Source organism: Eleutherodactylus coqui, chromosome 12 (assembly GCF_035609145.1).
Source record: "Eleutherodactylus coqui strain aEleCoq1 chromosome 12, aEleCoq1.hap1, whole genome shotgun sequence".
NCBI classification, from domain to species: Eukaryota; Metazoa; Chordata; class Amphibia; order Anura; family Eleutherodactylidae; genus Eleutherodactylus; species Eleutherodactylus coqui.
The window spans coordinates 24,685,994-24,708,221 of NC_089848.1; the positions used below are offsets into that span (position 1 = coordinate 24,685,994).

Sequence of the window (22,228 nt, forward strand, 5' to 3'; positions counted from 1 at the left end):
GCTCCTCACTCCCCTCCCCCTGGTGCTGTGCGCGGCGGTGGGTGCGGCGGAGGTGCCCTGTGCTCTACCCGTCTGCCCCCGCACCCTCCCAGTGAGGGCGGGGAAACCCCGGGCTGTCACCCGTCTGTCAGGAGGAGGAAGCGGCGGAGACCTAGTGCCTGGTAAGCCGGTGGTGGGGCGCCGTGTGCCAGGGGTCGGCTGCTGCACTCTGCCTAATGACCACAAATTATACTGGTGAGCGGGTGGCGGATGAGCAGCCGTGCCGGAGTAGCAGGTTCTATGGAAGGAGGTCCTATATTGGATATTTGGCGCCTCGGACGTTCTTGGTTTTAGTGGGAATAATTGTACAAAAAGACCAAAAATATGCAATTTGCGCTAAAGTATAATCACCCGGCCGTGACCAGCTGCCGCCACGGTGGGCGTGCTCGCTGCGTGCCATCGGACCGCGCCAACATAGGACATGCTGCAAGTTGTTTGCACGCGTATTTTGTGCGAACGGCATCATTACTGTTAATGGGGTCCTGCTGGTAGGTGTTACGGGCGCAGGAAATACGTAATTAGTGCCTCGCGTAAGGAGCGGAAAATAATAGGTCCGTCGTACCGCGGACGCCTGCCGCTGGTTGTTGGGGGTTGTGTCAGTTACCAGAAAATAAAAATGGCGCACAGTTGTTTCCAGCACTTGGGCTCCTCCTGAACGCACGCCGTACGCAGTGAATAGAGCCCACTGGACTCATCCGCCTGCCTGCATCTTGCGTGCGCATTTTCAATCACGGCAAAAAAAATAAAAATTTGAAATCGCAATTTATTTTTTTTAAGTGCGCAACAAATGGCGGGGGGGGGGATACGCAGGGAGATGCGGGAGACACTGCGGGATTCTGGAAAGAGAATACATCTGGAACTTACCATTTCAGTCCGTGCGTTTGTTGGCCGCATGCAAATGTGCACGCCGTAAAATACACTGATATGTGCGCAAAAAATCCTCCAGGGGGTCAGCGCTGCCTTAGAACGGTTGTACCGGAATACCAGGTTATTCCCCCCCCCCCCCCCCCCCGCCCATCCTCCTCACCACTGAGACCCTCCTGACCCGGAGAACGAGGGTCCCCCCTCCTTGTCCTCCTCAACCCCCCCCCCCCGTCCTGCTCACCACTACTCCTGACCTGGAAAACGAGGGTTCTCCTACTCCCCCCCCCCCCCCCCCCCCCCCGATGTGGAGAACGAGGGTCCCCCCCTCCTCCTCGCCGCTGCGACCCCCGCCTATCTGTAGAATGAGGGTCCACCCCCCCTCCTCCTTGCCACTGTCACCTCTGCCTATCTGTAGAATGGGGGTCCCCCCGCCTATCTGTAGAATGAGGGTCCCTCCTCACTGCTGCGACCCCCGCCTATCTGGAGAGTAGTGAGTAGGACGGGGGGACCCTTGTCCTCGCAGCAGTGAGACCCCCACCAATCAGCTGGTCATCCCCGTCCCGTGGACATCCTGTATGGGGGATTACGTGGTATTCTGGTGCTCTGCTATTGGCTGTTGAACTATCGGATGCTGGTGGGTAATCCGCCATGACAGACGCCGCAGGAGCGATGTAGACGTCTCAAGGAATCATGCGCTGTTCCGATCACCTGGCGAGCGCCACGAGACGCTGCGGCGTTTCTTTCTGCTGCTCGGAAGCATACTTCGACTTCTGCCCAATGCGGCGAGGATTACTACGTGTGACCACAGGATGGCGCCCCAGGTGTGTGTTGTTGTTGTGACACATCGATGGATTCGTTCACACGCTCGTGTTTTCTGTTTCAGCCGCACGACACAAATAATTGCGTAGCATATTCTATGTTTATTGGATTCAGTTCTCGGCCCAATATCGCGCTCGCCGTTTGTTGGAAGCCTGAGGCTGCTTTCACACGGCCGAGAAACTTGCGCAAGATGTGTGCATTGTGATATGAATAAATCTTGCACAGATATGAACGCCATTCTTTTGAACGGCATATTATACATGAGCGTGGCATGTTCTAACTTTTCGCGTAGCTCGCATATTCACGGCCTCATATCGCGCTCGGCCGTGTATAGGACGCCGGAGGCCGGGCTCACACCGGTGGACCGGGAGGCCCGCAGTGGATTCTGGCTGCTCACCCGGTGCACCTCCTTCCACCATATTGCGAATGACCACGGCAGCTTTTGTACAGCTTTTTTTTATTTGTAATCCCTGCGCCGTCATAGGCCAGCGGGTCGGATGGCGTCCGTTGACATCAATGGAGGGCGTCTGCGCAGATTCCGCGGCAGGAGAGAGCAGGCTGCAATTTTTCTTCCAATCACAGAATACGCAATTTGTTTCTGCGAGTGTGAAGGACAAAGTGAAAATGACTGCTTATCAATGCCCGTGTTTTACCGCGGACGGCAATCGCAGATCTGCGCTCCAAATCGCCTGGGTGCGTTCAGATGCGGTGCGTGTTTTGTACTTTGTATCTTGTCGCCTGTCCTTGGCAAACCCTCCCGGAGGGCGTACTCACAGGAGGGGATTCGTTACTGGTGTGTCTCCACATCGACCTCGTGCATGCGAACATTCCCTAACGGCGCTCCTGGGTGGGGGTTATTCTCATGAGTCCGTCCCTTTAGGTTTTACGTTAGTTCCGAGCAGCTTGGAAGGTGCCCCCTTCTTCCAGGTTACCATTTTCTCACCTGAAGGCCCAATGCACACACCGTATTTGCATTGTGGAATCTGAAATGGGCGCAAATACCGCCCATAAACATGCTATAGAAGATCACTGTTCCCTGTCTGCGAGCGGAAATCAATTGTTGGGTTTTTTCTTCTTGAAGTCAATGGAAGGCGTCCGATACACAGCCCATCCACAGCTGTCACTATGGATGGCCACGGAATTCGCGTCATCGCCTAGTGATGACGTGGCATCATCTGTACTGTGCATGTGGCGGGACATCCACAGCACAGACAAGAAAAAGTCCGGACAGGTAGGCAGGGGTCACAGGCCGGACAGGTAGGCAGGGGTCACAGCAGGTAGGCAGGGGGTCACAGGCCGGACAGGCAGGCAGGGGGTCACAGGCCGGACAGGCAGGCAGGGGGTCACAGGCCGGACAGGCAGGCAGGGGGTCACAGGCCGGACAGGCAGGCAGGGGGTCACAGGCCGGACAGGCAGGCAGGGGGTCACAGGCCGGACAGGCAGGCAGGGGGTCACAGGCCGGACAGGTAGGCAGGGGGTCACAGGCCGGACAGGTAGGCAGGGGGTCACAGGCCGGACAGGTAGGCAGGGGGTCACAGGCCGGACAGGTAGGCAGGGGGTCACAGGCCGGACAGGTAGGCAGGGGGTCACAGGCCGGACAGGTAGGCAGGGGGTCACAGGCCGGACAGGTAGGCAGGGGGTCACAGGCCGGGGACCGGATCGGGTTCCGCTGCGGGATCTGAGCTGACTGTGTGCATTTGGCCGTATTTTGTCTCTTCTGTCTTGTAGATTTTCCACCATATTGTATATCCTCAGATATAAGAGATACGGTGGAGCGGCATGCGGCTCGGTTACATGCTGCAGTATCACTTGGAGACGGGCGTTGCAGGAAGCCGCCTGGTATTGCATTGCACTATGCTGAACTGTCATTCTTCTCATAGTACAAGTGAACAAGCGGTGTCATTGTCCGGTGCCGGCGGTTCCTCACGTCCGGACTGTGAACACTGTGACAAACAGACAGCGAGCGGAGTAACCCTACCGTGTTCAGACAGGACCACACGGCTCAGCTGCCTTCTCATGAAAGCCCACCTCACAAATCCAGGTTCATGTCGCTTTTGGATGTTGAGGCCGCTGTGAAATATTTTATTCTATAGGGGGTGTTCGTGTGATGTTACGGCATATCCTCCGGGTGTGATACGGCCTTAACCCCTTAGTGACAAGTCTGTTTTTGTTTTCACGACCAAGCAATTGTCATACTGCAAGAGACATAAGTAGTTGACATCGCCGTACGAGGGCTTGTTATTTTGTGGGCTGAGTTGTATATTTTAGTGGCCGTACTCGGGGGTCCGTATAATGGGTTGTAGAACTTTTATTAGCATTGTTTGGGGGGAGATCCCGCCATTGTTTTTACAGCGTTCAGCATTTGGTAAAAATGACCTGATTGTTTTCTTGTCTGATCGGCGCGGTTACGGCGCTGCCAAGTTCAGAGAGAGTTTGGTTTATTTTGTTTACTACTTTTGCACAATAAAACACATTTTAAGGCCTCCCTCACACGGGCTTTTTTCAGCGTTGCGTTTACTGCGGTCTCAGCAGCGTTGTCAGGCATTTTTGACAACGTTTCAGCTGCGTTTTCAGCACAGCCAAGGATGCTGAAAGAACAAAAAAAACCTCAATACTCACCTAGCAGGTGCGGTCCAGGTCCCTGCCGCTGGTCTCCGGAGCTCCCGGCACTTGTCATCGCCGACTGAGCATCTTCTGCTACCGGTGGTGACGGGGTTACAAGACCCCACCTTCAGGAAGAGCTTGCTCTGATTGGCTGAACCTGCTGGATGTCAACAGACTCAGCCAATCACAGCCATTCCATGAATGGGTGTGATTGGTGCATCCAGCGCCGGCTCTTATTGGCAGAGTCAGCGCTCCTGAACCAATCGGAGGAATCTCTCACTGTGATGTAGGGATTTCAATTACCGTCACTAGTAATAGCATAAATTCGTCAGGGAGGCGCTTCTAAGGGGCTGCCCGGAGTGTAGGCCGGAATGAAGATAGTGTATAATTAGGACTTACCCGGTGTATGGTGAGATCTCCTGTTAGTCTCGCCAGCACCTCCTCGTCCAGGTCCGCTTATCAGATCACAATGGTGCCGATGGATCCCTCTGATGATTGGAGTCCGCTGCAGGGCTTCTGTGTCCAACTGTATGGTTGGACCGACAGTGGTGAATAGAGCTCGAGTTACAAAGGTGCTCCCGCGCTGACAAGTGGTCGGCAGCCGGCCCGGAGCTCCAGAGAACAGCGATGGGGACCCCAACGGCGCCAGCTAGGTGAGTACTCCTCTTTTTTTTTTCAGTTTGTGTAGCTAGTGCTTGCATTTAGCGCTGCCAAAAATATGGTACCAAGTTGGGCCACATTTCAGCAGCGCTGAAACCACTGCCCATTCATGTCAATGGGCGACGCAGGGCTGAAAACGGGCAAAGATACAACATGCATCGTTGTCAAAGCGCAGCGCTGAAAAGGCATCGCTAACCGCTGTACAGAACCGTGTGTGAGGGGGCAGGAAAACAATAGAATCTGCAGCGCCACATTGTTATTTTCCCGCTGACGGAGCTCTGGGAGGGCTTGTTTTTTGTGGGTAGAGTTCTAGTTTGTATTGGCCCCAGTTTGAGGTACAGGGGACTTTTGGATTGTTTTTTTTGTTGTTGTTGTTTTTTTGGGCAGGTGAACAAGAAAACCAGCAATCCTGGCGTTAGTTTTCAAAATGTATTGTAATGACGTGCAGGCCGGGCTCACGCAAGTGTAAGTTTACTGCTTGCCACATGCGTGATACGCGGTATTTTGTGGGCCATCAAATACATTGACTTACACTGTTTCGCTCACACTTGCGTGCCTGTTTTTCTCTATGGGCGTGTAATCACCACCGCCCATACGCAACAATGCAGATTGAACACACAAACCCCAGGAAGCCTGCGCCTGCCAGCGTGTGGGCGGTACGCGGTCATGCGGCGTATAATATCGCTGCCATACGTGGCGGTAGGCCAGAATCACTGTCGGCTCCACAGCGGTAAGCCCCTGCGTGACTCGCGCAGTGCTTTACGTATATGTTGTGTGAGCCCCGCCTTACTCTGTGGGATATTTTCGTTGTCCGGGCTGTTAGGAGCGCTAATGCCGATTTATGTTATGGTTTTTAAAATTCTTTTCTGTTTTAGCCATTTAGAAAGGACGCCGATCGCGGATTCCGCAATTGGAATCCGCCCGTGTGAGCCCGGCCCAAGACAGGATCATCTCCATAGGTCTTGCTCCACACCGAGGCCTCGCTCACCTTGCAGGGTTGTTCCAGCCTTTAGTGTCCGGCCAGAACAGTCTGATTTGGGGAATTTCGGCGTCGCTGTAGGGGAGAGATTATCCCATCAAAACTTACAAATATTTAACCCTTTGCAATCCAATTTTGGATTCAGGATTTCATAGGGGGATTTCTCTTTCTGCCATTATACAATGGCGCCATCTGTTGGCTAGAGACAGTACTGCGGTATGGGACATGCTGGAGAGGCCCCCAACAACAGAGCGGCCAGTAATATACAGTAAGAATACCCTGCCGGACGTCTTCCGACGTCGAAGCTGTACAGCCTTCAATCAGAATGTCTTTAGACATCAGACAGTAGATTGGGAAGGGTTAATCTTGTGGCTTTTGGCAGCCAACAGAGAGCAGTAACCTGCCGGCGTCACCTGATGCCTGCGCGATCTCGCTCCTGAGAGTTCACGGACTGTTTGCCTCCTCATTAATATTCATAGCTGTCTAATTTCAATTTGGCGTCTAAAGCCGCAGTCTGCAACACAATACGTGACGCTGCAGTGCGCGGATGGTGGGACGCGACTAATCTCATCCACGTGGGGCAAGTGCAGGCCCGCGAAAATACAGGGTGCAGACTGTTGTATAATAGAAGTGATTAGCAAGAGATATCCCCATCACCGAGGGGGGCCTACATCCCGCTAGCCCCTCACTCCAAGCTTGCTCCTCAATGACCCAACCCAACTTTAGTACATCCGATACGCAGCAGAGAATAGGGTTAGCAACGCGTTTCGGACATCCATGCACCCTTACCTCTAGGGCCAGGCTCACACGAGTGTAAGATTACCGCACATTATGCGTGCGCTGTACACGCGTGTGATACACGGTAACTCGCAGGCAATCCAATACATTTCCTTACGCAGTTTCACTCACATTTGTGTGTAGAAATTGCGTAATACGCGAGTACAAGAAACAATGCAGCATGGTCTATTTTGCCTCGTATTACGCGTGCGAAAGAGCCCATTGTTTGTTATGGCCGTGTAATCAACGCTGCCCATTCACAATTACAATGCATACGGGTGGCGTGTATACACACCATTACCAATCAATAGCACGGGAGACATAACAAAAGCTCAGGAGGACTGGGATCCGCTGCCATGTGTGTCGGTAGGTCTAAGTCACCGCCAGCTCCACAGCAGTAAAACTCAGCGTGACTCGCACAGGGTTTTACGCATACGGCCGTGTGAGCGCGGTCTAATGTTATATCCACCGTGTAAGATATTTATGCTTAGCCCACTTATCCAAGGTGTTCCCAGGCTGACATCGGCACGTGAGATGTGCAAAAAGGGACAGTACCCCCAAAACAAAAACCAATCGAGTATGCAAGAACAGACTCTCCTGCTGCTCTCGGGGGCGCTGCGTGGACGTTGACGCCCTGCAGATAACCAAGTGAGTGGTCCGGAAAGCAGGTGTGCTCCCAGTTGGTGGATCCGGTGGCACTCTACCCTGTGTGGTGGATGACCTTGAGACCGGACAGAAGACCTACCTTGTGATTTCTGTCAAGCCTACTTGGAGTTTTGTGTATAGGGGTCCACTTGGCTACGTGATATCCCCCGTACGCCCAGATGAGCTGATTGCATACGGTCTAACTGGAGGTGTCTTCAATAAGGTGTCTTAGGTATTAAGATGCCTAAGTGGAGGAGTAACGGAGTCACTGATAAGGCTGATACGACGTGCAATAACTAAACGAAGCCGTAGCACTTACTATTTGGGAACAGTCATCTTCTCTTGCCGAATCGGTCATCTACAACGCTTTTGCTTCTGGGATTTTCAGCCGAATCTGAGACGGGACCTTCGGCCGGAGCTTTCGATGCAGGTATGAAACCGGCTTAAGGCAAGGCATGGCGTAGACCCCCCCCCCCCCCCCCCCCCCTCGAAGAGGGACAGGTCTCATCTAAGTGAGGTATTGGAACATGTAAGTCCCCCGATGCAGATGGCAAACCGGCTTAAGGCAAGGCGTAGACCCCCCCGAAGAGGGACAGGTCTCATCTAAGTGAGTTATTGGAACATGTAAGTCCCCCGATGCAGATGGGAAACCGGCTTAAAGGGGTTGTCTCGCGGCAAGCATCAAAATTTTACCTTACCCCATTCCCCCTGTCACCCCCCTGGCATAAAATAGCAAATTAAAGCGGTTTTTAAACCGCTTGCTACCCACCGATCTGACGAAATAAGGAGTTTAAAAAATCTTCTCCCTAAGATGGCTGCCGGTCTTCTCCCATGGTGCACCGCGGGTCTTCTCCCATGGTGCACCGCGGGTCTTCTCCCATGGTGCACCGCGGGTCTTCTCCCATGGTGCACCGCGGGTCTTCTCCCATGGTGCACCGCGGGTCTTCTCCCATGGTGCACCGCGGGTCTTCTCCCATGGTGCACCGCGGGTCTTCTCCCATGGTGCACCGCGGGTCTTCTCCCATGGTGCACCGCGGGTCTTCTCCCATGGTGCACCGCGGGTCTTCTCCCATGGTGCACCGCGGGTCTTCTCCCATGGTGCACCGCGGGTCTTCTCCCATGGTGCACCGCGGGTCTTCTCCCATGGTGCACCGCGGGTCTTCTCCCATGGTGCACCGCGGGTCTTCTCCCATGGTGCACCGCGGGTCTTCTCCCATGGTGCACCGCGGGTCTTCTCCCATGGTGCACCGCGGGTCTTCACCATGGGCTCTGTGCGGTCCATTGCCGATTCCAGCCTCCTGATTGGCTGGAATCGGCACACGTGAGGGGGCGGAGCTATGCGATGACGTGTAGAAGGGGCGGAGCCAGAACGCCGCTCGTGCCTGGACCGAGCAGAAGGGGAGAAGACCGCACAGCGCAAGCGCGTCTAAAAAAGCAAGAAGACAGCTAAATTAGACGGAGCAATGGAGACGGGGACGCCAGCAACGGAGCAGGTAAGTGAATAACTTCTGTATGGCTCATATTTAATGCCCAATGTACATTACAAAGTACATTAATATGGCCATACAGAAGTGTATAACCCCACTTGCTTTCGCGGGACAACCCCTTTAAGGCAAGGCATGGCATAGACCCCCGAAGAGGGACAGGTCTCATCTAAGTGAGGTTTGGAACAGGTAAGTTCCCCGCGGCAGTATATGGTCAAGGAGCTGTTTTGGTTGAGTCTTCTCAAGGAAGGAGGACACAGGCTCCGTACGCTCCTGCAGATATCACTCTCCAGGATGTGCCTTCTAGAAATATCAAGGATCCAAAATGGCTAGCTACAAATTCTCTGGGCCAGGGGAGCTCAGGGCTTCCTGAAATTGGGTATAGCTGAGGAGGGTGAGCTGCGACTTTACATTCAGGGAACAGGCAAGAACCAAATTGTGCGAGTTCATTGATTGACTAAGACTGTTCTCACACAACAAGATTTGAATTGCGGATTCTGCGATTGACGTTCGCGCAGACATTACGCAGTAAAGCACGGGCATTCAAAGACATGCATTTTGGGATTGTCCTTCACTTTTGCGGACAGGAATTGCGGATTCCATGAGCGGAAGAAAAATTACAGCATGCTCGATTTTACCACAAAATCTGCACGGACGGTCCCCATTGATGGCAGTTAAGGCGTCCAACCCGCAGCCCATATGCAATTAACATTGTTTATGTGCTGCTGGTATCCGCGTACAAACAAACCGAAAAACTGTACTGCGCATGACCGCCTGAGAGCCTCCGCGGTCATATACTATAAAGAATCCCTCACTCCCCACCCCCCCCATACCGCGCACACCGTCAGCCCCTTTACCTTCTGTATCCCCCCATTACTTGTAGTATGTAAGCTCGTTGGAGCAGGACCCGCACCCCTATTGTTTCCATCAGCTGATTACTATGTAACCGTGGTTCTGTAATGTTTGTACTTTTGTCTTTCTGTATTCCCCGTCTATGTAAGCGCTGCGGAATATGTTGGAGATCATTTACATGCTCATATTTTTATTACACATTTCGGCTGCGCAAAAACGACCCAGCATGCTCTATTTTCCTGCGCGTTTGCGCCCAGAAGATCCCCATGGAAGTCAATGGGATGCGCATATGCAGGCGCAAGGAGACGCGTGAAACGCGGCATAATACCACTGGGAAAAGAACGCCTCTGGAACTCATTAAGACTAATGCGCCGGGTGAATCCTTGCATCTTTGTTTGCCGCACACAAATGCTTGGTGGACGCAAAAAGTACAGTAAAGTACGACATAGCGTTCCACAAAAATGCTACGCTTGTGTGCACGCAAATATGCATATGCTCGTGTGAAGGGGCCCGAATAGGGGATAATGTGAATTACCCACTGACGCCTTTTCCGTAAAGCTCCCGGTGAGCCCGTATTTTTGCCTATCTGCCGGCAGCACCGGATCGACTTCAGCGGGTAGTATTGCGTCCGGCAGCGTATAGCTGCCCTAATATAAACAGGGGTGAGGCGCATTTCATAGGGCGATGTATTGGCTGATAATTAATAATAGCATTCCAATTATTGGGTCACCTGTCAGTCATACCCGGCACCGGAGTGCAAGTAGTTGCATGACTAGTAGGTGACGTCTGACCTGACGGTAGGATCTGCAGGCTGCTGGGCGGGTAGGAAGGTTTGGGATGGGGCGGGTGGAACTAAGGAAGTGACTTGGAAGGAAGAGCTGCAGTTTGTTTCCTCCTTGCCGGCAGCAAGTTTCTAGTGAGAGAAGTCTGAAGGTGCGCAGGATGGATGGATCTGGTTGGGGAAGCCTCCTGACCTTCTAGGTTTGTGGCGGGTTTATTAAAGGGGCTGTCTAGCTTTAGTCTCATTGAAGTTGATCTGATTGGACGCTGTGTACTGATTACCACAGTTGTGGCACTGCCGTTGGGTGGAACGTTACCCGGTTCCCCCACAGATTGCAGCTGGTCACTGGGGGTCCAGCTTAATATCAAAGCAGAGAACCTCCTTTCATGTAGTGCCCACCGCAGCCTTGTCCGCCAGTTGGGAGCTCCGATTTATGTCCTACTTTTCCGTCACTGATCTGACATTCTAAAAGACTTTTCGGGGACTTGACTGTTGATTATCCCCAGGTCATCAGTAATTAATCAGCAGGAGGAGTCCATGGTTTCAGATCCCCACCGGACATCTGATATCGGACAGCGCCGGTAGTGCACAGCTCCATCTGTAGCGCACTGGCCTGGTTCAGTATTGCAGCTCCCATTGAGTTCAGTAGGCATTACGCCTGCAATACAGACCAGGGCTGCTGCGCTATAAGGAGAGTTGTGTGCGTCCGGAACTATCCGCAAAGCTGGCTGACCCTATATCAACTGATAGGCAGGGACCCAGAGTCACAGGGTGTAACGTGAGCCCCCTTAGTCTGGGTCCACGTGGGGGCTGATCTGCAGCGGGCATTGTGCAGCAGATCAGCAGCGGAAAACCTGCCTCTAAACTTGCGCCATTTCGTTGAGAAGAGGTGAATTCCGCAGCGGAGACGGTGATAAAATTGACATGTTGCAGAATTGAATTCCGCACCGCAAGTCCATTTCCGAACTGATTTTTTTGCGTATTATTTCTACAGCTTGTAGATGAGATTTTCAAAATCTCATCTGTTTTGCTGCTACTGTAAATGCTGCAGAATTTTCGTGCGGAGGGTCTGTACGGACATCCTGCCATGTCTGGACCTCTTAGTGCTGCCGACTGCCCAATAAAGCCCCTAGGGGTAGGGAACCACACTAGCGTCGGACATGGCACCGGCTTCTTCCTTTAGGCCCTGACTGTCACTTCAGTGTTTAGTGAAGGTCCGGTGATGATTGGTCAGACCAGTATTTTCTGGGGGTTTGGGATTTTTTTTCCATCTTGGTTGCGGTAGGCCCTGTTTTTAGATAGTGTTTTTGTTTTTTTTACATGAAACGTCCTTTGCCGCCATTAGTGGGTAATCGCGTAATGTTGTGTCCACGCCGGAGGCTCAGCCAAACAGGCTTCTAGATTGGGGGTGACGGTCCGGCATGGAGCCCTGTCACATCCGGAGGCGCCTGTACCAGCTGATGGCATCGTCTCTGCACGGCAACCATGTTTTTTCAGTAGGAAAAACAGAAAAATTGTATCGCACTTGCACGACGATCACATTTACATGCGAGTGCAAAATTAGGTTTTTTTTCAAGCTTCCATAAGAAATAATGGGCGATTCTTAAACTATAATTGCCTCAAAACAGCAAAAATCGTTCATGTGAAAAAACAGATTCGTATGTATGTATGCTTTTGATGTGTAAGTTCGGCTCCTATCCCAGTCGGACAGAACCCGCGCCTTGAGTACACCTTTAGCCTTCTCGGTTAACTACAATCACGTCTGGATTGGAGTTATAAATGACTTATGGTGGTCATTTTCTTGCATAACTTTTTTTTTTTAAAGGGTTTCCAACTTGTATTTTTTTTTTAAATAGTTGCAAATGTTTTAAAAAATTGTGGAAATAATAAAATGTAAAAAAAAGCACTACTAACCTCTTGGTATTCCCGATCATCCAGCACTGAAACTCTTAGCAGTCCTCCTTATCCTTATTTACAAACAGCTAGCATGTGACCATTGCAGCCAATCAGTAGTCACCATCATAGTTCCGTGATTAAGCCATGACTCCAAGAGTACGGCACATGACTGTCGCGGCCGCTGATTGGCTGCAGAAGTCATGTGCTCGCTGTTTGTAAACAAGGATCAGGAGGACATCCCAAGCTTCATCACTGTTTGGTCCGAGAAAGGAAGAGGTGAGTAGCGCTTCTTTTTATTTAGGAACATTTGCAGCCATTTTTAAGCCGTTTTCGCAGGTTATATACCCGTTAGTAACTGTAAGTTCCGTCTGTGATGCGTATTGTGTATGGGGTGCACATATATTATGTTCATGCATCATCGTTTCTTATCATTTATTTGTAAATGTAATGCTTTCTCTTCTAGGCTAAAAATATGGGCTATAAAGCTTACCATGCCAACCCCAAGCCACCGCTACCGCGACATTGAGAGGACAGCAGAGTACCTCCAACCAGAGAAGTGTCTCCCCCCACCGGTAGATAACTCCATGGATAAAGTGTGGTTCATCAAGGATGGCTGCGGCATTGCATGTGCCATAGTTACCTGGTTCCTGGTCTTCTATGCCGAGTTTGTAGTTATTTTTGTTATGCTGCTGCCCTCCAAAGATTTGGTCTATAGCACAATCAATGGGATTATCTTCAACATCCTGGCCTTCCTGGCTCTGGCTTCACATCTACGGGCTATGATCACTGATCCCGTAAGTATCGCAACAGACGGACGTCTCTGGCTTTAGACTTGTTTTATACCCATAAGGATTGCACTTGGACGCCATCATTTCTCTTGTAATCTGCATTATGTGCCTGTTTCCTGACTGGTGAGGTTGATGCAATCTGCTCTATAGCATGCCGATAGAGATGGTACCTAACATTCAACAAGGTTTTCTCAGCTTGCTGGTATAGGCAATGCTTTTTTTTCTCCCTTTAAACATCAGTGTGGAAAACCCTAACCTATAAAACGGGTGCACAAACTTTTTGGGGGGGTCTGACGGCGGCATTGACAAGTTGTGCTAAATCAAGGGGTTGTGATAAAATTTGGATGGCTCTATTAACACTTCTGATGTCACTATTAACAATATAGTATGCTGGTAAAGGGGCTTTGTGACGTAAATTAGCTTGGGAGCTGGAGACACAAGGTCAGGCTCTTTGGGGGATAAGTTCGGCATAAAAAAATGGCGGAGGCTCTGTGGGGGTAAGAGTTAAGGTGTCGGGAGCTTTCTAGGGGTGATTGTACGGTCCCATTTAAAAGTACCCTAAGGGGGCTCTGAGAGGGGACAGAGAAAGGCGTAGGATGGCAGGAGCTCTGTGCGGGGAGGAGAGCCACAACCGGCAGGGGCTCTGTGGGGGTATAGTTGGTGGTAGGTGCTGATAGGAGCTATTAAAAATGATTCGTACTACTGAAGCTGCTGTGCACACCTGATATAAGTCGACAATGCAGGCCGTTTATACATGCAGTAAAGTGGGGCAAATGGTTCTGGTAAATGGTCACTGACCTTTCAACAATCCCTGCATAAAGCAATAACGCAGATAAATAAGGAATTTAGTAATCTGTCAAGTGCCACTTTCATCCCCCCACTCCATTCTCCAACCTGTCCACTCTCTGAAAGCTCCGTCTTTGTAGGCAAGGTTGATTAACGGCTCACTGACAAATCATATTACATGCTGCCCAAGGAAGTCTATATAGGGAGGAGGAGCCAAGTGAGATAGAAGCAGACAGACACACGCAGGTGTGCTGTTGCAGCCAATAGTGTTTTACGGTCTTGCAGCTACTAAAATTATAACCACACTGCTCAGTAATTCTTTATAATATCTTCCATGCTGCTCCTGATATTCTATTTGTGAGAGAAAAATAAGGGAGCAGAATCCCCTCTACTTCCTGTGTTGAGTGTATGGGAGACGACACAGCAGCTGGTCTCCATCCATCAGCTTAGGGAAAACTGAGCATTAGAGATGGAGCCTGCAGAGGGGAACTGGCGATACATTGTATATACAAGCCATGTGATGGCCAGAAATGGGGAGAAAAGAAAGGTTTTACTGTGAAATTAGGACAAGCAACCTATCCAGAGCCGGTGACCCAAGGTAGACAGGAGACGACTCCAGATTTACTTCTGACGATGGTGAGTGATACTGGATACAGATGGCATTATATTATGATATATAATTAGTATGGTTTTGGATAACAGTGCGCATACAGCGACAGTTTTTGTTAACGTTGGCGGTGGATCATTTTCTTTTTTTTATGTATAGATTTTTATTTTATTCAGTAATTTTATTTATTTTTGTTTTCACTTGTTTAAAAAAAAATAAAAGTTAAAAAAAAAAAGTTGTTTTTTTTTTACAATAATATCTATGTCCCCCATTATATCATATAAGGCTTCTGGGGGTCATTCACATTGTCTTTATTTTATTTTTATTTTTTATTTTTTTTACTTTCACACTTCCACTATAGCTGGGACATCCATAGGAGCTCCCAGTTACAGGGAAAACACCCCCCTGCAGTGACAGTAGTCACTAACAGAGCTGATCTGGGTCTGCATCTCTGCGGTGCTATGGGGCACTCTGTGGTCACGTGATCGCTGGGTCGAATAGTGGAAATAACCCTTCCGCTCTCTTTAGTACTTTGAGCTTGATTGCAGGAGCAAAAGCTTTAATCGTGTACCGTACTTTAGCTCTCGGCCGGGACTAAAGCCCAGGAGCAGGCACTATGTTTGGCCCTTAAGGGCTAACTTATGGGTATGTCTTGGAACCAGATATTTAGCTTATTGAGCTAGTATGAGCCGACCGTTTCCCTTTAAACCTGGCGCTGTCGTAGGATATTACATTAGCCAATTTTTAAAATGCTAGATGTGCCCTGGTCACCTGTGAATGTGTTTATTGTAAAGTGGGAGTGTCCAGGAGTCGTGATGAGTCAGGTGACCACATACTTTTGGCCAGATCTATAAACTTTTTTTGGAGTCAGTAGTCCCAAATCCATCGAATGCAAGTTCTTCGTTCCCCTAAAAACTTCCTTAGTCCCAGCAGCACATGATGCATGTAGCCAAGTATGTGTTGTGGTATGTGATCCATGTGATCGGGTGTCATGTGTGATGCTGTTTACATATTCATACATTGTCGGAATACCTTGATCACTCATTACCTCCTGCTGCTTCCGTCATCTAAGTCACATGTCTTCTCCAGCATTGTCAATCAGTCAGCAAGGCTGATGAGTCATTATGACCAGTATGGCAGCGCCAATATCCTATGTAGTAATAGAATGCATTGACTTGTATGGGAGAACCTGCGAACAGGACTCTGAAAAGAGTCAGTTTTTGTACCCAGGATAGACTTCATGGGTGGGCACCACGGGAACCAGGAAGCCGGTGAGTATGAAGCATACCGCACCCGGCTCCCTGTCATCTGCCCTAACCGCAACAATGCTTTAGTTAGGCAGGTCCTCTTTAAATGTCCCGAGCAGGACCCCCCACCGTAGGGGTGCCGTCCAGGTGTCATGGCAGCCTGGAGCCTTCAGAAGGCCCTGAGGGCTGGCAGGATTGTTCGCACTGTAAGATGTCATACCATTGAACTTGCATGCCAAATGTTTGTAAGTTCAAGTCCCCTATGAGGACTAAAAAAAACAAAAATGTAAAAGTAAAATAAAGACTTTTTAACTTCTAATATTTCTTGCAATAATTAAACAAACTCCCTTTTTCCAGTTTTTTTAATCCAAAAAATAGCCGTTTTTAAAATTTCATTTTTTTGAATCACTGCATCTGTAAAGTGTTCATTTATAAAAACCTCAATTATTAATCGCACACAGTGAACACCGCGATACACAACGCCTGCCGTGTGCTTTTTGTTTATCACCCCGTCTCCAAGAAAACCTTAAAGGCAACCAAAAAGTTTTACATACCCCAAAATGTTGCCTATGAAATTTACAGGTCGTCCCACAAAAACGAGCCGTTGGACCAGCTGATCGATGGGAAAATAAAGTTGTGGGGACAAAAGGTGGTGAAAACAAATTTTTTTCCAAAGAAAAGGGTATTTTATTTTTTAAGTATTGCTGCATAAAAACCAGAATAACCCAGTCAACTGCACTAATATATACTCCAAATATACCAGGCGGCCGTGTCCGTTGCACTAATACTAAAGGGAATGGGGCGGTTCTGTCACAATGTTGTATTTGGCCGCTGTATGAAGCCCCCCGATGTAATCCCACCTCTTGGTGTAAACCGCTGTAGCAACGCTTCCCAACATCACATTTCTCCATTTTCATGTTTAGGGGAGACATGAATATCTTGGCCATTTGTGCGTATTTTTATGGATTGGGCTACTGCTATGTGATTGGATGCTGAGATATTAGTGGGGCTAGTATACTGTCCGCAAAATCTACAGTATAGATGACCACAAGTACAGCATGTGGATGTTTAGTGGGTAGGTGCCATCATTGTGTAGTGAATTGTTGGCATCGGCCTGCCATCTGATGTCTATAGGGCCTCCCGACTCACTGCTGATGGCAGATATCGAGGAAGAGACGGATCGGGCGGTTGAACTTGAACATGGCGGATGCTTGTATTCTTGGGGAGATAGACCCCCGCCAGGAGAGTCTTACCAGTGCTTACTCCCCTCTCTCTATTCAGAACACATGGACACTAAGCATGCTTGTGTATGGGAGACCAGAGATAAAAAAAAGGCTCCTGGCCAGTAGATCTAGGTCAGCTGTATGGCCACCTTTAGGGCACTATGTGGATTGGAGTACTGCATGCCACCCTTCAGGTTTCATCGTCGGGCACACTGATGGATTGTTTTGTGTGTACCAGGAAAATGGGATCAGCTGGAAAATCTGGTTAAAGGGGTCATCCAGGCATCACCAGCCGGGATACAGCGGGGGCGGAGTGGAAGCGCTGCTCTGACCGCTGTGTAGTGGCCGGCGCTCGTAACTACAGGCGCAGCTCCAGTTGATTTAAATAAGCGCTGTGCCTGCAAGTTCAAGCACTGGCCACTACTAAGGGGTTGGAGCAGCTCTACAGCTCCACCCCCAGTATATCCCGGCAGGCATTGCCTGGGTAACCCCTTTAAGAAAGAATAATGGTCTAGGGCTGTTTTTTTTTATTGTTTTATTTGTTGCAGTGAAGATGATTGAAATTAAATCCTCCCGAATTCCGGTCCTCCGGTCTTCCGGTCTTCTGGTTCTGTGAGATTCGTTCTCCGTTCAGCCAGACGTTATAATGACGTTGTTAACTGGACAAACAAATCAGAAAAAGGAAAGCAAACGTAACGCCACATACAGCTTTGTTACAGTAAACCTCGTCGCCTACACTTATAGGCATTCTCAAGGCTGAGGTGGAGCAGCGTGGCATAATTACCCATAATGCCTCACTTATCAGGGTACATAATAGCTTAGTAAGTGTGAGGATAATGACAGTCTGGAAGTCATGGGCGATGCAATGAGCGGCTACTACTAGAGAACTTGCTGATATCTATCGCCTCTGTAGAGAAGACCAGAGAAGTTGGGGCCCTTTTACACAACCCAATCAGCGTTCAGATTCTCGCTGGATGTCTACGTGTCCATAGCGACTGAATGGCAAACAATGATTTTGTTTGTCAGTTTCTAAAGGCATAAAAATCAAACCATGGCTTCCATTCATCTATGGCGAGCCACTGGGCCCGGAGAAACAAAGATGGCCACATCGGCTTCTCTGACTGCCTCATGCACGCTGTGGATGGGAATGCATCATCAATCTAAGATGTTACATCTGCTTTGATTAACCAGTCAGAGCAGCATATAGTGCCTTGGACTACCAACACATGCTATCAGGTAGCCAGAGAAGCTGTTCGGCCATCTTTTGTTTCTCTAGGGCCGGAGGTTCACTTTAAGGCCCAATGTCCATGGGCAGGTTGGATTTGCAGAATCCGTGTGGGAGATCCACAAATTAGGCCGCTCATAGGGAAGCATGGGTGTCCGCAAATGAACTAAAGCTTGCAGATTTGTTCTGCGGACCTTTCTTGCACAGACGGCTTTCATTGAAGTCAATGGGAGCCATCCAATCCGCGGCGCACCCACAGCTGACACGGGACGTGTCTCAGATCCCACAGGAGTATGGGAAAAACTCCCATACTCCTACACGGTGGAGTTTCAACTGCAAGGCTGTATATGAACCTCGATGGAGTCAGACGCACGAAATGTATCAACATAATTGTTCCAATTCTAGAAGAAGACCTTAAAGCGCCACATAATTACAGGGAAGGGGGCTTCTCTCACTTCATGTCATTCACAATGTCCAATCTTTTATCTCACCAAAGACAAGTGTTTGTATTACAGACCCGGACTGCAGGATCTGTAAAGCAATTTATTAGCCAGCGTCACTGGACGGAGCAAAAATGTCCTAAGCCTGGCATTCTGGCGCCGGGCTTAGTATAAGCGCTGAGTACATGAACATACGCCGGCCTCATCCTGTATCCAGCGCACCCTGCAGCTCCCTGCGACATATCAGAAATATACACCAGGTCCGACATAAAGTTACACATAAGTCGGTCTGGGCAGGCCACACCCCTCCCCGACAAACCCTGCCCACTTCTTGAAAAAGAGTAGAAAGTTAAAAAATCTTTTTTTTTTTTTGTACAAATACCAGTTTAAAAAAAACTGTGCAAAAAATTGCGACTTTTACGCCACAAAGCGTCATTAGAGCTTTCACGAACGTGTCCCAATATGTGATCCATTACAACGAAAATCTCGCATTCAGAACTTTTGAGGTATAAAACACAAATAATTGGTGTATTTTATCTTCTCTTAATTTTTGGTATCCCTCGCTAATGGTCTAGAAGGTCAAGGTTCTTCCTTACCAAACCGGAAAGCTGAAAATATGTTCACCAAGGAGTCTTAAAACATAAACCCCCCTAATAAGTAATCCTAGCCCAACTGCTTTCTTAGGGTAGTATCCCTCGTAGCGGCAGGCAAGAAGACACATAGACGGGTTCTTCAGATTGCTGATAGCTGGCATGATAATTTTGCAGTCTTGCACACAAAACCGTATAGTATAATGACCTGATTATAACGCCTGCGGGGTTTACAGGTAAACACATCTACAGCCATATAAGACTCTATTTGAAAATCTTGCCATTTTTTTTGTTTTTGTTTAGCTTTTGTCTACATGCAGTCGCCCACCATGTGGGACCCCCTTACCAGCCCTTTCTGGTGGTTTTAGGAGTTGAAGTAATGACAGTTTGATACCTGACAGAAATCACAAGGGGACATGTCCTTTAAACCTTCCCTAGTGCAGCCCCTGGCTTGAGACTTGTAACTTAAAGGGTATGTTCATACACTAGAAGTCGTCTCAGAATTTTTCGTGGTGAGTTCTGCCTTTAAAAGAAACTTCTGCCATTTTTGGCATGGATCCACACGCAGAATTTGCCCCGTCAGTTGGTAAAAATTCGTGTGCGGAGTTTCGATGCAAAAAATCATGTTTCTGCTTTAAGAAGTGACATGTCATTTCTTCATACGGAAATAACGTTTTCTGCGTCAAAATTCCGCACGCGGATTTTGCCCATTGATAGAGCAGATCCCACCTGCTGTTCTACGTGAAAAATTGTGTCAAAAGGACATGGATTTTAGGGGCAGGATTCATAAGGAAGGTCTCCACAGTGTGAACGTAGCCTAAAGGGTATCTGACAGCTTTATCAGGAGCTGAGCCGACTGATAGGGGTTTGTAGGACTTGTAGTTTGTTCATTTATATCCCTGCACATCCTGAGCTTAGAGGTCCAGTGGGCGGAGCTATCAGTGATACAGAGATGGTAAATGTGTTATTTACGTTCCTGTCCCCTAAAGTAATGTTTCTCTTCTCTTTATGCAGGGTGCCGTTCCTAAAGGAAATGCCACAAAGGAATTCATTGAAAGCTTACAACTCAAACCGGGTCAGGTGGTTTACAAATGCCCAAAATGTTGTAGCATCAAACCCGACAGGGCTCACCATTGCAGGTATTGTCAAGAGACTCTGCTGACCTCCATGTATACATTAGGACTAGAGATGAGCAAGCATACTCGCTAAGGACAATTGTTCGATCGAGCATTGCCCTTAATGAGTACCTGCCCGCTCGGAAGAAAAGGTTCGGCTGCTGGCGCGGGTGAGAGGTGAGTTGCGGCAGTGAGCAGGGGGGAGAGGGAGAGAGAGATCTCCCCTCCTTTCCTCCTCGCTCTCCCCCACCGCTCCCCGCCCGCCGCCAGCAGCCGAATCTTTTCTTCCGAGTGGGCAGGTACTCGCTAAGGGCAATGCTCAGTCAAGTAATTGCCCTTAGCGAGTATGCTCTCTCATCTCTAATTAGGACCAATGTTAGAATAGCGCCTCCTGCTGTTTCTATTGTGCCCACCTCAGTAATTGTTTCACGGTGGTCGCACATGCTCAGTCTTGCTTCTCTTATCCCCTCGGTATGTAGAGGGCTCCATAATGTGGTGGCTTCTGAAGCCTAGTATCTTCTCTGCTTGTCAGTAACGCCGTCTTAACCATCACTTGCTCTGAAACAAGTGGAGAAGATTCTAGAGCTTCAGAAGCAGCTGACTCGCCGCACTCTGTGTACTGAGAGGAACAGGGACGGAAGAAAAAACAAGTATTTGTGATTATCTTGGCCCAATACTGAGGTGGAAAAACTTTTTTTAATATGTGTAAATACAAAAAATGTTTTGTTCTGGTTTTTAGAACTAAAAATTAACTTGGGAACCCCCTTTAAGAAAGACACTCACTGCACTGAAATTCAACCAGCTACTCCAAAGTTTAGTAAACGTTTCCTTCCAGCTCCTATTTTATAAGCCTATCTGAAGGGAGAGGAAAGACTAGCTGAACGGGTCCAGTCGTGTAGGCGTTCGGGGGAAGCCTAAGTTGTTTTAAAGGCTTAACTCTTTATAATAGCAGTACTGACTGCATGTTCTAATATCAGATATGCTCTGGGTTGACCATTGGAATCAGTAGTAGGACTACACCACTGTGAATGTCATTTTGCTTTTAACCCCTTAGTGATCACCCATATGTGTTTTCACGTCCTGGGTATCTGGGCTTTAATCTACAGGACTGTAAAAACATGCCAGCCCTGTAAAATAAAGCTACGGGGTCTGTGAGTCTGACAGCTCCCTGCTATCGGCTACCCAAGGTAGCTGACAGCTTGGAGCTGTCACTGTGAGACTCATTGTGCGGTTCCCAGTCATGCGATCGCCGTTACCCAGTGGTAACTCTTCTTTGAACTTGCTCTGGTTTGTCTGTCTTTTTTTAACGTGGGGTGCCAGAACAGGACACAGTATTCCAGATGAGGTCTGACTAATGAAGAGTAGAGGGGGATAATGACCTTACGTGATCTAGACTCTATGCTTCTCTTAATACATCCCAGAATTGTGTTTGCCTTTTTGGCTGCTGCATCACATTGTTGACTCATGTTCAGTCTGTGATCTATTAGTATACCCAAGTCTTTTTCACATGTGCTGCTGCTTAGCTCAATTCCTCCCATTCTGTATGTGATTTTTATTTTTTCATTTTTCTTGCCCAGATGTAGGACTTTGCATTTCTCCTTGTTAAATACCATTCTGTTAGTCGCTGCCCACTGTGCAAGCTTTTCTAGATCTTTTTGAATACTCTCTCTTCCCTAGTGTTAGCTATCCCTCCTAGCTTTGTGTCATCAGCAAATTTGATCAATTTCCCATCAATTCCCTCCTCTAGATCATTTATAAAAATGTTGAACAACACTGGGCCCAGGACAGAGCCTTGTGGTCCCCACTT

General features: G+C 49.0%; 1 protein-coding gene across 3 annotated transcripts in view; it reads left to right on the forward strand.

The window, feature by feature from the left end:
* The first annotated feature begins 2 nt into the window (after nt 1-2).
* ZDHHC3 (zinc finger DHHC-type palmitoyltransferase 3) overlaps nt 3-22,228 on the forward strand; it is a 43,207-nt gene continuing 20,981 nt past the window's right edge. For 2 of the 3 annotated variants that reach the window (XM_066584636.1, XM_066584638.1), the window contains exons 1-3: nt 3-161; nt 12,864-13,194; nt 20,321-20,445. In XM_066584636.1, coding sequence (XP_066440733.1) covers nt 12,892-13,194; nt 20,321-20,445 — 428 coding nt within the window. In that variant the 5' untranslated portion in view covers nt 3-161; nt 12,864-12,891. Of the gene's footprint in view, nt 162-10,587; nt 10,705-12,863; nt 13,195-20,320; nt 20,446-22,228 lie in introns of those variants that run through there. The other variant, XM_066584637.1, reaches the window with a different exon arrangement.